General features: G+C 40.8%; 1 protein-coding gene across 3 annotated transcripts in view; it reads right to left on the minus strand.

The window, feature by feature from the left end:
- UTP4 (UTP4 small subunit processome component) overlaps positions 1-14,478 on the minus strand; it is an 881,210-nt gene that overhangs the window by 59,748 nt on the left and 806,984 nt on the right. For all 3 annotated transcript variants that reach the window (XM_044082023.1, XM_044082022.1, XM_044082025.1), the window contains one exon: positions 6,848-6,958. In XM_044082023.1, coding sequence (XP_043937958.1) covers positions 6,848-6,958 — 111 coding nt within the window. The remainder of the gene's footprint in view (positions 1-6,847; positions 6,959-14,478) is intronic.

The raw sequence follows: 14,478 nt of genomic DNA on the forward strand, positions 1-14,478 counted from the left end.
TCCTGAAATCCACAGATACACAACCTCATCTAATGGACTGTCCATTTAAGGCGATATGGAATATATATCTACTCCTGAAATCCACAGATACACAACCTCATCTAATGGACTGTCCATTTAAGGCGATATGGAATATATATCTACTCTTGAAATCCACAGATACACAACCTCATCTAATGGACTGTCCATTTAAGGCGATATGGAATATATATCTACTCCTGAAATCCACAGATACACAACCTCATCTAATGGATTGTCCATTTAAGGCGATATGGAATATATATCTACTCTTGAAATCCACAGATACACAACCTCATCTAATGGACTGTCCATTTAAGGCGATATGGAATATATATCTACTCCTGAAATCCACAGATACACAACCTCATCTAATGGACTGTCCAACATAACACTAGAAACATAACTAGAGAAGGGGAAAAGCTACTTCCCATAACTTAAGTAAAAGAAAAGTACAGTTTTGTACCTACCATAAATATTGATGTCCGATAGACATGCAACTGCAGTCATAACATGTGGGTTGTCCTGCCTCAGGCAGCCCTCGGTTGGCCGGATTCCAAAGTCTGGGTCTGACGTCAGCTGATGTCGCATTTCTCTCCGACGTCAGAGCGGCTGGAGTATATAAGCATCAGCCGACGCCATTTTCTTCAGTGTTTCTTGCCCCAGATGCCAGGTGCCCTCCAAGGAAGGCTGTAATCAAATTGGAAGACAAAAACAGAATTCCAAACAAATAAATGAGCAATAAAACAAATACACCATAACAGATATCCCCAGCTAAGAGAAACAGGGATAGGAGTGGACCCTAGGCATAGAGGGGTATGGAGGGAGGGAAAATCCGACTGCAGTTGCATGTCTATCGGACATCTACATTTATGGTAGGTACAAAACTGTACTATGTCCTTCAAGAATGCAACTGCAGTCATAACATGTGGGTAGAATACCATAGCTTAGCTGGGGGAGGAGGTATGCTCTAGGAAAGAGATGGTGTGGCAATCAAACCCTGCAGGACTGCCAAGCAAAGCCTGCTCTGGATCTGGAATATAGAGGGAGATTGTAGTGTTTGGAGAATGTATGCATGGAGCTCCATGTAGCAGCTTCTAGAATGGCCTTGGTAGGCACCCCTCTTAAAAATGCTGTAGAGGTGGCTGTAGCTCTGGTGGAATGTGGTCTGACATTGGCTGGAACAGTCTTTCCATGAAAGGAATAACAGAATCTGATGCAATGTCCAATCCATTTAGAAATAGTCTGTTTTGAAATTGCTTTTCCTTGGACTGCAGGGGCGTAAGCTACAAAAAGTTGTTCAGATTTCCTACTGGCCTTGGTTCTGTCCAGGTAATATCAAAGTTGTCTGTGAATGTCCAAGGTATGCAAAAGTCTTTCCCCCTTATTCTCAGGATTGGGGAAGAAAGCAGGCAGATGAATGGCTTGATTTAGAGAAACCCTAGATACCACCTTTGGCACAAAAGTAGGGTTGATCCTTAATGAAACCCTGTCTCTGTGGAAAATAATAAAGGGTGGTATTGCCATTAGGGCCTGTAGCTCCGAAACCCTTCTTGCTGAGGTAATTGCCAACAGGAAAGCTGTCTTCCATGAGAGAAATTGCAAGTCAACTGAAGCTGCTGGCTCAAAAGGAGGTAGAGTCAGTTTTTCTAAGACAAAATTGAGGTCCCAGGCTGGCACTGGGGCCTTTCGTGGTGGCTTAATGTTCTTGATTCCCCTGAGGAATTGTCTTAGTAAAGGGTGAGAGAAAACAGGAGGGTCAGTGTTGTATCTAGCTGAAATGGCAGATGCATGTATCTTTATGGAAGAATATGAGAGGCCGTTCTTTAACATATCTGCCAAATATTCCAAGATAAGTGGGATGTTCAGCAATGATGCATCATGTCCCTTGCTGGTATTCCAATAGCTGAATCTTTTCCACTTTGCTAAGTAAACCTTTCTGGTGGATGGTCTTCGAGCCGCTGTTAGTATCCGCTGAACTTCCTTGGAGAGAGATAAGCTGAAGTTATTTATGGGATCTCCCAGGCTGTTAGCTGCAGTGTCTGAAGGTTTGGATGCAGTGTTTCGAAATTGTGTTGAGTCAAAAGTAGAGGCCACTGAGGGAGGGCCCACCTCCTGGTGTGACATATGCTCCGTAGTAGTGGGTACCAGTGTTGTCTTGGCCAGTCCGGAGCTATTATGATTCCCTTGGGCTTCTCTGCTTTGATCTTTAGTAATACTGAGGACATCAGTGGCAGAGGTGGGAATGCATAGATTGCTAGTGAGTTCCAGTTGAATGAGAGGGCATCTATTTTCCAAGATTTTGGATGGTATGTCCTTGTGCAAAATTTTGGTAGAAGGTGGTTGAGGTGAGAGGCAAATAGGTCCACTTCTGGCTTGCCCCATGTCGAGGTGAGTTGTCTGAAGGCCTTCGGATGTAACCTCCACTTGTGTGGATCTGTGAAATTCCTGCTTAGGCTGTCCGCCAACACATTGTCTTTTCCTGGAACAAACTGGGATTGTAACTGGATGTTTAGGCTCAGAGATTTCTCCCAAAGCTGCATTGTCAGTCTGCAAAGGGGGTAAGAGTGGGTGCCCCCCTGCTTGTTTATGTACCACATCACAGTGGTGTTGTCTGTCCGTATCATTAAATGGCCTTGCTGGAGTTGGTGTTGAAAAGCCTCGATGGCATGCATTACTGCCAGCATTTCCTTTTGGTTTATATGCAGATGTGTTTCCTTTGGAGACCATTGTCCTTGTATACACCTGCCTTCCATGTGCGCCCCCCATCCAAGGTCTGAGGCGTCTGTAGTCATGGTCTGTGTTATCAGTGGTTTTTTGAATGACATACCTGTGTTTTCCTGGCTCACCGAGGCCCACCATAGGAATTCCTTTTGTAGGCATGGAATGAGTGGTATGATTGTCTCCAAGTTGTTACTGTGTTGAGACCAGACGCTTTTTAGGTACCATTGAAGCTTTCTCATGTGTAGTCTTGCTAATGGAACCAGGAGAATGCAGGATGCCATGTAACCCAGGGCCTGCAGGAATCTCCTTGCAGTCATCTGGGTGAGTTTTGCTAAGCCTTTGAAATAATGAGTTAACTTCTCTTGCTTGTCTTATGTCAGGTAAGCCATCTGAGAGGCTGTGTCTAGTTTGGCTCCTAAGAAGATTATTTGCTGGGATGGCTGCAGTCTTGACTTTTGGAAGTTGACTGTGTATCCCAGAGCTTGAAGTAATCGTATGACATAATCCAGGTTTTTTGTCAACATCAATTTGTCGTCCGCTTGTATGAGGCAGTCGTCCAGGTACGGGTAAATTTGTATACCCTGGAGCCTGCAATGAGCAATTACTGAAGCCAGGCATTTTGTAAATACTCTGGGCGCAGTAGATAAGCCAAATGGCAATGCTGAGAATTGATAATGCTCTGGCCCTGCAAGAAATCTGAGGTATCTTCTGCAGCTGTGTCTGATAGGGACATGCAGGTATGCCTCCTTGGGGTCCAGAGTAATCAGCCACGACTCCTTGCCCAGCATGGGAAGGAGTTGCTGTAGAGTCAGCATTTTGAACTTTGGTACTATGAGAAAGGTGTTTAATGCGGACAAGTCCAGTATTGGTCTCCATTGAGATTCTTTTCTTGGAACAAGGAACAGTCTTGAGTAAAACCCCTGTTCTTGTTCTTGTTGTGGAACTCTTTCTATTGCTTTCATTCGAGTCAGCAGAGTGATTTGCTTGATAGCCTCTGCCCTTTGTTTCTGTGGTAGGTTTGGCATGCCTTGTTTTCTTGGTAAGGTATGGAAATGAAACCTGTACCCTCGGTCTATAATGTCCAAAATCCATTTGTCCTTTGTCAGTCTGTGCCAGTTTTCTGCAACCAGAGATAATTTCCCGCCCAAGGGAGCTTCTAGTTGTTCCCTGGTAGGCGGTAGTACAGGAAAGTCATTGAGTTTGTGGTTGTTGGGCAGGTGAAACCCCTGCGTCACTTTTTTGGTTTCCTGGCTGCCATTGTCGTCCCCTGTAAGGGCCTCTGTATTGGCCTCTTCCTCGGCCACGTCTGTTCTTACCCCTTTGAAACTTTTCTGGATTAGGAAAGGACCAGTTTTTTGAAGGCCAATTCCTACTGAATCTGGGGGGTTGAACCTGGAGGAAATCTTTCACAGTCTGAACTGATTTTGCCTTTTCTTTGATGGTCTTTAACACATCCTTAGCATTTGCACCAAAAAGCTTGTTCTTTTCCAAAGGTGCATCCAGAAGTTTTGCTTTTACATGATCTGGTAGAGGTTGATCTTTTAACCAAGCATGTCTACGAATCACTGCCCCTGTCATAGCTGCCCTACATGAAGCTTCCAGTGCATCATATCCACACTGCAGGAAGTGATTGCTTACTTGCTGAGTGTTATGTACAGCTTCCTGCAAAGTCTTCCTGTCTAAAGGATCAGGAGAAGCTAATGTTTTTTGTAAATCTTCTAAGAGATAATCCTGATATTGTAACATATGAAAAAGGCAATTTAAAGCTCTCATAGATAAGGTAGTGGATGTGTAAACCTTTTTGCCCCATCTCTCTAATGACCTTGCTTCCCTGTTGGAGGGCAAAGGATGTTTTGAGGTGGAGGCTGAAACTCCTTTAGGCCCCTGTGAAATAGTTTCCAAATCAGCAGTATGGGCCCTGAATAAATGGGAATGGGTTTCTGGGACCCTGTAATACCTGTCTGGCTTGGCTGGAGCAGGAGGAAGAGAATCAGGGGTAGCACTAGAGTCAGAATACAAATCATCCAGAACATCAAGTACAGGAGGAATAGCTAAGGGCCTGTGCTGAGGCCCTGATTAATCTACTACCTATCCTACTTTATCTTCTTACTGCCTATGGATATCTAATCACAATCTATATACCTCTCTGTATTCTAAATCTGGATATTGTAAAACTTTTATAACCACAAATATTTAAGTTAACTACAATGAACTCTAGTGTATCCTTTCATATCATATGATTATGTGACTGACATGACTTTATACTCACCTTTTTATTATTGTACTTTTTAAAAACCTTTCATCTTTATTCTAAATACTTACTATTTTATGTGTTTTATTATTTTCTAATGTGTTTTATAATTTGATATTTCATTTTGAGCTATGCTGGAGCTTTTCTCCCCGGGCCTCTACTGAAAATGGAAATATATCCAGTTGGACTAGCCCGGTCAACAAATGTAAAATAAAAAAATAAAATAAAAAATTCTTAAGGAAAGTCCTAAGGCGTTTCCTGGAATCAGAATATTCCTGACCCTGCCACTTGAAATGTTCCCTCATGGTATGCAGAACTTCCCCAAAAGAAATATCCTCAGGAGGGGAGGCCGAAGGGATGGAATCTTCTGCATCCAAGTCCTCATAGGTCTGGAAGAGCTCTTCCTGGCTATCAGAGTGGACAGAGCCCTCAGAGTCTTCATCTGAAGGAGTAGGATCAGAGGGTTCAACCCGGGGCCTTTTATCAGGAGGAGGTTGGGATGCTCTCTCAGGATGGGCCTGTCAACCTCTAATCATGGAAATTAAATCAGCAGCCATGGACATAATTTGTGTCTCCGGAGTCGGCTGAGGTAAGGATTTAGAAGTAATATGCTTAGTTTTGCTGGCTGCCTTAGCCCTAGTGTAGGCCTTAATGGACATGGCCATAGGAGGCCTGGCAGCTCCACGTGCAGGAATGACCTTGTCTACAGCAATGGTCTCGGCATTTCCTCGGTTTTGGTATCCGGAGGAAAGTCTATAACTGGCGTCGGAGTAATGTCTGGAATCGGAGTCGTCGGTTATGCGGTGTCTTCGGTTCGGAGTGGTGGAGAGACCATCTCAGAGGGAACCGGAGCACTCGTGGTAGGTTTTGGCGTGGAGTCGGTGGTAGACGCGGGCCGAGGATGTCGGTCCCGGTCTTTTCGCTTTTTGGGAGTTTGCGATGTCGGAAGATCCGACGGCATGGTGTAAGCAAATTTATCGCCGAAAAAATCTTCAGCGAACTCCGCCCGGCACCTGAGAGTGCGCTTGTTGAAGTGAGCACAGGCTACACAGGCCGAGACATCGTGGTCTGGGCCCAGGCAAGGGAGGCAGTAAGAGTGGAAATCCTTATGAGGTATTTGTTTACCACAAAAAAGACAATTGTTAACTTTTTCAGTAATTTCTGACATCGGTTGAGGCAAGAAAAGGTCCCCAACGGGGTACTTAGCTTTTTTGATGACTTCGGTATCGTAGAATACAGGAGCTGACCGACCGGCACTTGCGAACTGCTTCTGCTTCGGGCACCGTGCGGCAAGAAAGACTGGAGAAAATGGCGTCGGCTGATGCTTATGTACTCCAGCCGCTCTGACGTCGGAGAGAAATGCGACATCAGCCGACGTCGGACCCAGACTTTGGAATCCGGCCGACCGAGGGCTGCTTGAGGCAGGACAACCCACATGTTATGACTGCAGTTGCATTCTTGAAGGACATCCTGGATTATGATACCAAAATGATAAATATTCCAAGACTATATAAAAGCCCATTTACAACTTCTGTAAAGTAGTAACAGGTGTTTGCATGTCTGGCTAGATGGACAGACATCAGTCTACGGCATAATTCCAATGCAATATGATCGATACTGTATCTGCTGATCCTTATGATGAGCAGATAGAATTTGTTTTATTTTACTAATGTATAAAAGTTGAAGTACCTCAAACATACTAAACACAGTGTATTAAAATATACACTTATAAAGGATGGACTTGAGAATAAAAATAATTTCAGTGTGTCAAAACAAAACATCAAGAAATGACCTACTACAGTACATTACGGCACTGTTATAACATCTAAATTTTTTAAAAGGAAAACTCCCCACCTGGAACTTTTTGCAAATCTTGAAGGCATGGGCCACCTTCCTCCTGTTTTTCTCAGAAAGCTGCTTCAGTGCCTCTTGGTTATAGAATGGGGTTTTATCATCTGGTAGAGGCTATGGACAAAAAAGGAAGACCAGTCCAAAATGAATATGGTGGTGACAATGGCAATAAATTTAATTTGACTCATCTTTAATGAAGATATACTTATATGTAGCAAATTCTTTGCTCACAAAAATTAACACTGCAGTTTCCTTATAAAACCAATACAAGTACAATTTTAAATCACACAGTTCCAAGATGGAAGACACAATTTAACCTAATTACTACTCGCTTATAAATTTAAGGTAATATACTCGCAGCGTTCCATCTGTTAAGAGCTTCCACACAGTGTACAGAAGAAATGGAGAAATCATACATGCACAGCCAACCTGATGTCACACAGGGAGAGGACCGGTCTGTCAGGCTTGTGACCAGTGACCTACCTCAGTTAAGACCTCCTCTGCTAGAAGATTGGCTGGGGATGGGTATTACGGAGGGGCTAAGAAACTGATGGGCAGAACCTCTTTCCTGGAGTACGAGGACAGGTTTTACAATAACTCGCAGCTCCAAGGCCATGGAACTAATGACAGACGCCTGCAGCCATGGACATGTAATTCCACAACACAGTGGAAGACTTCACTAAAATGCCACAAACATATACAATACTGTGACAGGAGTTAAGGGTTTTAACTCCAATACTGCTGCCATGACAGGAGTTAAGGGTTTTAACTCCAATACTGCTGCCGTTACAGGAGTTAAGGGTTTTAACTCCAATACTGCTGCCATGACAGGAGTTAAGGGTTAACTCCAATACTGCTGCCGTGACAGGAGTTAAGGGATTTAACTTCAATACTGCTGCCGTGACAGGAGTTAAGGGTTTTAACTCCAATACTGCTGCCGTGACAGGAGTTAAGGGTTTTAACTCCAATACTGCTGCCGTGACAGAAGTTAAGGGTTTTAACTCCAATACTGCTGCCGTGACAGGAGTTAAGGGTTTTAACTCCAATACTGCTGCCGTGACAGGAGTTAAGGGTTTTAACTCCAATACTGCTGCCGTGACAGGAGTTAAGAGTTTTAACTCCAATACTGCTGCCGTGACAGGAGTTAAGGGTTTTAACTCCAATACTGCTGCCGTGACAGGAGTTAAGGGTTTTAACTCCAATACTGCTGCCGTGACAGGAGTTAAGGGTTTTAAACTCCAATACTGCTGCCGTGACAGGAGTTAAGGGTTTTAACTCCAATACTGCTGCCGTAACAGGAGTTAAGGCTTTTAACTCCAATACTGCTGCCGTGACAGAAGTTAAGGGTTTTAACTCCAATACTGCTGCCATGACAGGAGTTAAAGAGTTTTAACTCCAATACTGCTGCCGTGACAGCAGTGAAGGGTTTTAACTCTAATACTGCTGCTGTAACAGGTGCTAATGGTTTTAACTCCAACACTGCTACCATTACAAGGGCTATAGTTTTAACTCCAGCACTTCTGCCATTATAAGGGCTAGGGTTTTAACTCCAACATTGCTGCCATAAGTGCTTAAGTGCAACTGAACCAGCAGTACAGAGCTTCTATCACTTTGGCCTGAGCCCACTTCCAGTGCACTCTTACCAACAGTAATTAAAACCCAATCAATACTTACACAATACTTTCTAGAAAAGTGGAGGTAAATGGTAACTCTCCAGTATCAGGTGCCTTCCAAGTTCACGGTACACTGCCACCAGTTAGTCAAAACTAACAAAACAAGAACATACCTTATGTTTACCCGTAAAATAAGCAACCTTTAAATGGCAGCAATTATCTCTAAGCAGGCACCTTTCACAAGAAGACACCATACAGTTGCAGGTACCAGTAAAATACATAAACCCTTAACCTAATAAGTATAACATAACCCAAAAGCATTCACACAAACTCGCAAGCTACTTTAAGTAAAATGTAAGCCACAATCTTTTAGAGTAAGATAATAAATCTATATACTTGAAATAAATAAGCAAGAGCATGTTTTTAAATAAGTGTGTAAACAGTATACAACTTGCACAAGGAATTGAAAATAAGACATTCAACCATCTAAACTAAAACTATCTGCTTCCAGCTAAAGTGTACAATGCACCCTTTTATTACCTCTGGCTTTTACATCCAGTATTCAATTTGTAAAGTCCTTAGAGGCAGTATAATATAGCTTGAGCTCTATTCTCCAAAGGTATGCTCCAACAAACAAATTTCAGTAACTCCCTTAACTAAAAGGCATGAACCAATAGTCTATCCAACAGTTTTCAAACAGGATTTCTTATAGATTTAGTTTGAATGCTAGAAGATGCTTTTGTTTCGACAGCTACATATTTTTGGAAGATTGGGGGTGAGGGAGTCCCAGCCATCTACTGTCCAAATAAGGAACCATTATATCCCTTAGGCAGAATCTTCAAGCAGCAGACTTTGCAAGAGTGCACCCAACAAATGTGGAGTAATGTTTAGTTTTACTTTTAAACTGCATTACTTTTCACAGCAGCAAGACAACTATAAACCATCTGGCATATTTTCCTTCAGATATTACATTTGACTGATAAGAAAAGTTCTACTGCAATTTTGTTTTATTCTTAAACATTACCATAAGTTAATTTGTAACACAATTTCACATATATTAAAAGCAAATAAAGCATATCATAATTCACATTATTTTAATGCAGTTTATGTTGTGCTTTATTTTTAACCATTATTATTCATGTGATGATCTGAGGTAGTGCCAGCTATGCCAGAGAGAGTAGGGCAGTGCATGTGTAACATACGCAAGCATAGCTACCTAGAGTTTTGTAAATAATTTTATGTCATTTGACTATCACACTGATTAGTTCAGATGCTTGTGTTAAAAATCTGAAAACGACAGTAGGCGTTACTGCTATAATTCAACTGAACCACGATACCACACCAAGAACTTTATTAGATAAAGCTTTCGGGTCTACACCCTTCATCAGTATGAGTCATTACAAAAAAATCAACATTTAAATAGGAGAATATAAAATCACATGCTTCAGCCCATCCCACTCCCTAATTAACAATCAAAACTAAAAGTAATATACAACTCATAAAGGTCTAAATAAAAAATACTAAAAATGTAAAGTAAGATTTTTTGTCTTTTTTAGTATTTTTTATTTAGACCTTTACAAGTTGTATATTACTTTTAGTTTTGATTGTTAATTATGGAGTGGGATGGGCTGAAGCATGTGATTTTATATTCTCCTATTTAAATGTTGATTTTTTTGTAATGACTCATACTGATGAAGGGTGTAGACCCGAAAGCTTTATCTAATAAAGTTCTTGGTGTGGTATCGTGGTTGTGTTAAAAATCTAACAGTGAGTCCTGCTGGGCAGAAAATAAATTTACATTTATATCAGACTGTGAAGACAGGTAGAGAAGGGTGAAGGCTGCCAGCCTAGCCAGATAGAATTTTATACATAATTCTATCATTTGTAAATATGAATGTAAACTACAGACTTGTTGTCTTAAATGTAAAGAAATACTGTTACATGTGGAACTGGAAATAAATGTGACAACAGTGCACTCTACTGACCAAAGTAAAGCATGTGGTGACCCTTTGAAGTAGACACTGGTGCTGAAAAGTCTAGATGAAGAAACTCTTTCTATTGTTTTAACCAAGAGTTACATTGCTAGACTTAAACATGCAAATGTATTTTTATTGCTCTGTTTTCTGACCAGCTGCAAGATAACAAAAGGCAGATGTTAAGAATGCAAATGCAGTCAATGTATAGCCTGGGAACACCAGGAAAGTGTAAAGAAATGATGTAATGTTTATCAGGACTGCAGTTTCAATTTAAACAGAGAATCAGAAGGCATTAAGCATTTTTGTCTTCATCATCCAGCTCACAGCACTGCCTCTTGCTCACATGTAAGTTATCTTTGACTTGTGTTTTCTTTTAGAGATAGCTAGAATCTAGAAATATTAGACTAAGTGTTTTTCTGTTATGTCAGAACTGTACTACTGAATTATTTTAAGTATTTCTGTGTGACCTCTGAACTCTTGACTAGCACTGACTGTGTAGTAGAAAGTATTGTCTTGTGGTTTTAATTATTTATTATTAAATATTTTAAAACATTTTAACTGTGGCTGGTTTGTGTAGAGATAAGTTAAGCTGTAGAGTACATTGCATATTTATAGAGTTTATTGTCCAAGTCACTCTAAATAAGCCTTAACTGATTAGTCACACTTACCAATTGGATAATAATATTGCACAGTAATAATTGGACACCCTTTTAAGGGCCTTTGGGTAGCTGATATTAGCTGTTTGGTGGCAGTCAGTATTACCATACAGTTTGGTTAAAAGGGGCACAGCTGGAGAACCTGTACCAGCCTTCCTCAGAAGTGTCTGTGTGGTTGCATAACCTCATCTCAAAGTGTGCGTGTGTCAGCTACTTGGGCAGGGACATAAAGCACTGGTTGGACAGAGAGGGTGCTGGAGATTTTAGCTTGCCTAGTTGGTTGAGATGTGGACCCTATAGCTGTGCCAGTGGGGAGTCTTATTGGGGACCTGGAGAGCAAGGGAGCGACCAGCCCCGGACTGACTGTGATCTCTGTGTGCTCTTAAGGGAAATTGCACTTTACTGTGTGTATTTGTTATCCTTTCCTCATATATAAGACGCCCTCTCTGGTGTTAGTGGTAAGGACTGAGGCACCTTGATTGCTGGGCAATGGAACGGGCGTCATACAGACTGTACTGTTGCAACTGAGGAAATGTATATATGTTAACAGAGGATGCTGGAAGAGAAGGGGTTAAGCTCAGCTCAGCCTACCTTAAGAAAAATACCCAGAAATTAAGTGACTTGGTTAAGACCATAATGATTTTACCTCACAGGCCTGAATACAGCCAGAGACACAATGTCTGGGGAAAGACCTGGGCTATATTGTCCTTAGTGGTGAAGTAATTGTGACCCTGGGGGCCACAGAATAGCTGGTTAGTTTGTCCAGGAAGGATAAAAGTACTGCAGTTGTTTTAGTGTCTCCAAATGCTGGAAGAAGCATTTGCAAAATCCTAGGTGTGTACTGTGACACATCTATGTTAGATCCTGGTTCAACTTCTAGTCAATGGGGTAACTGTGGGAACCACAGAATTAGGTGACCAGATGTGCTGTCATTCTATAGTCAGCACTGAAATTATTTGAGATATTAGTGAGAGATGTTGATAGTGATACTCAACACACTGTTATTGGAACTGACAGCAAAGACACTCATCCACTTTAACTTGCCTAGCTTTTCTAAGTAACTTAACTACAGAACAGTTATACTTCAGTAAGTTAGGAAAATAGTGAGATTAGTTAAATATCGTTTTTCCGTACCTGTCCAAATCTTTCCAGTTGTGTTGTTTTAATATTTCTTGTGAATTGAAACTCTGGTGTTTACTGTAATTTGATATTCAGTACTTTCATGTTTTCTACTTTTTTACTATTAAATATATTTATACGTTTCATTGTGGCTGGTCTTTTAGAAAATATTTTAAACCTTGACAGTAATTGCATTTATATGTGGGCTTCATGCTCCTGGAAGTCTTGCTGCTTGGCTAATATTACAATTTGGATAAGTATTACTTTTGCTAAGAGTAATTGGGTACCCTGGTAAGAGCCTTAAAGTAGCCGGCTGGTGGCAGTGAATCCACCTTAGAGTCTGGACAGAGGGAGCATAGCTGGTAAATTGGTGCCAGCCTTTCCCACGGTGGGTGGGTGTGTGTGTGTGTGTGAAAATCAAATCTTAATGAGTATGTGTGTCAGCTACTTGGAACAGGAACATAGAGCACTGGATTCTGCAGAGGAAACATGGAGTCTTATTTGGGGCATGAAGAGGAAAACCCAGCTGCAGGTCTGAACTATGCTCCGTGTGTGTTCTTAAGGGGAACTGCGCTTGGTGCAGACAGCTGTATCTGAAAATACTGCATGCATCTATTTTTGTTCTATGTGAATGTTCCCCATCAGTATCGGTAGTGAAGATTAAGGCTCGTTGACTACTGGCCCAGAGGAGAGATGGCACAGTTCACTCCATTATGTAAATTGCTCAATTCCTGACATCCCTTACACTTAATTTCTCCTTCTACTGAATGGTATTCTGCCTGTATAGTTTCACAAATTCTATTTTTATATAATCTGCTCCTTCCCTTTTCCAAAGATCCCACCTCCACTTCTTTTATCTGCTATTAGAAAATGTAATACTTTAGTTAAGGTTGGTTTAAATTTTGATTTTTCTAGTAATCATTTTTTTTTGGCAGTCAACAGCATTAAACTTAGTAAGGACTTATCCCTAGGCAGTTCAGAATTTATAGCCCATTTCTTCCAATCCCTCCTTTGTGAATGCCTTTCCATTCTCTTTCCCTTAAGTTTTCTAAACTCCTCTGATTGGTTTTATAGTTATCATGCAATATTTTATACATCCTAGAATTATCCCATTTTAATAGCACCTTCTTTTCTAGACTTGTGTACAAAACTCTACCAGAGTTGCTCTTTCACATAGGACTCCTCTATCCATTTTTCTTTGCCTATACTCTGTCATTGATCCCTGATAGGGAAGGCAGCCTCTAACCTGTAGTCCAAACTTCTGCTTAGCCTCACCCCACTCTATTACATTTCCCTCCTGAGTTGTTTGTTCTCAGCATTGCAGCTTCTTTGCCAATTTCCTCCAGTAAACTCCCACCCTATACTGTACAACTGTACTGGCACACATTCCTATTGGTAAAAATCTCATTTCTGTATTTTCACGCTGGTTTAGTTCTTAGAATATTTTGTCTATGTTATGAATATAATAATCTGCATAATGGCAGTGGTTCTCCCTAAGGATTTGCATTTTAAATCCTACCCTCTCAATGGCCCCATCATCTTCCTTTTCTACTTTAATACAGAACATTTTGACTGAGTTACCTATACAAGTTTTAACTGTTGAACTTTAAAGTATCCTTTCAAATCAGTTAACCCTAAACCATCTTGTTCTACAGGCAGAATTAACTCCTCCCACATAACTATTTACTCCCAAACAAGTTCCTTCAGCTCTTTATTATCTTCCACAGCTTTTCCTATGATTGATAAAAACTGTCTGACCCTTATATAAAACTAAAGGGACTAAAACCGTTTTCACTGCTTGTATCTTACTATCCATATCCAAAATCAAAAGCTTCCAGTTTCTCAATTTTTGCATTATCATTTTAGTCTCTTCCCACATATACCTGTCTAAATTTTCCTAGTTGTGTTGTTTTATATTTCTTGTGAATCGAAACTCTGGTGTTTATTGTAATTTTTGATAAATACCGCTACGTATTTCATCTTTTTATATCCCCATATGAATTTATATTGTTGAAACAATTCATACCTTGGTAAACTGTTTACTGCAATAGCCTCCGTTTTATCTTCATTTATTTTATAAAGACTTGAAATGGTCTCAAAATGTTACACACCACCAAAATGTCTTTTTCTAGATTTATCATGTACAAAATATCATCTGCAAATAAAGACAACCTTTCTTGATTATCATACCAGCTATATCCTTGAATTTGTGAAGCCCTCGTTTTCTTTGCCAAAAACTCTAAGCACAATCAAACAAAGGGGAAGGATGA

This window comes from Protopterus annectens, chromosome 8.part1 (assembly GCF_019279795.1).
Source record: "Protopterus annectens isolate FY-2018-M chromosome 8.part1, PAN1.0, whole genome shotgun sequence".
In the NCBI taxonomy this organism is placed as follows: Eukaryota; Metazoa; Chordata; order Ceratodontiformes; family Protopteridae; genus Protopterus; species Protopterus annectens.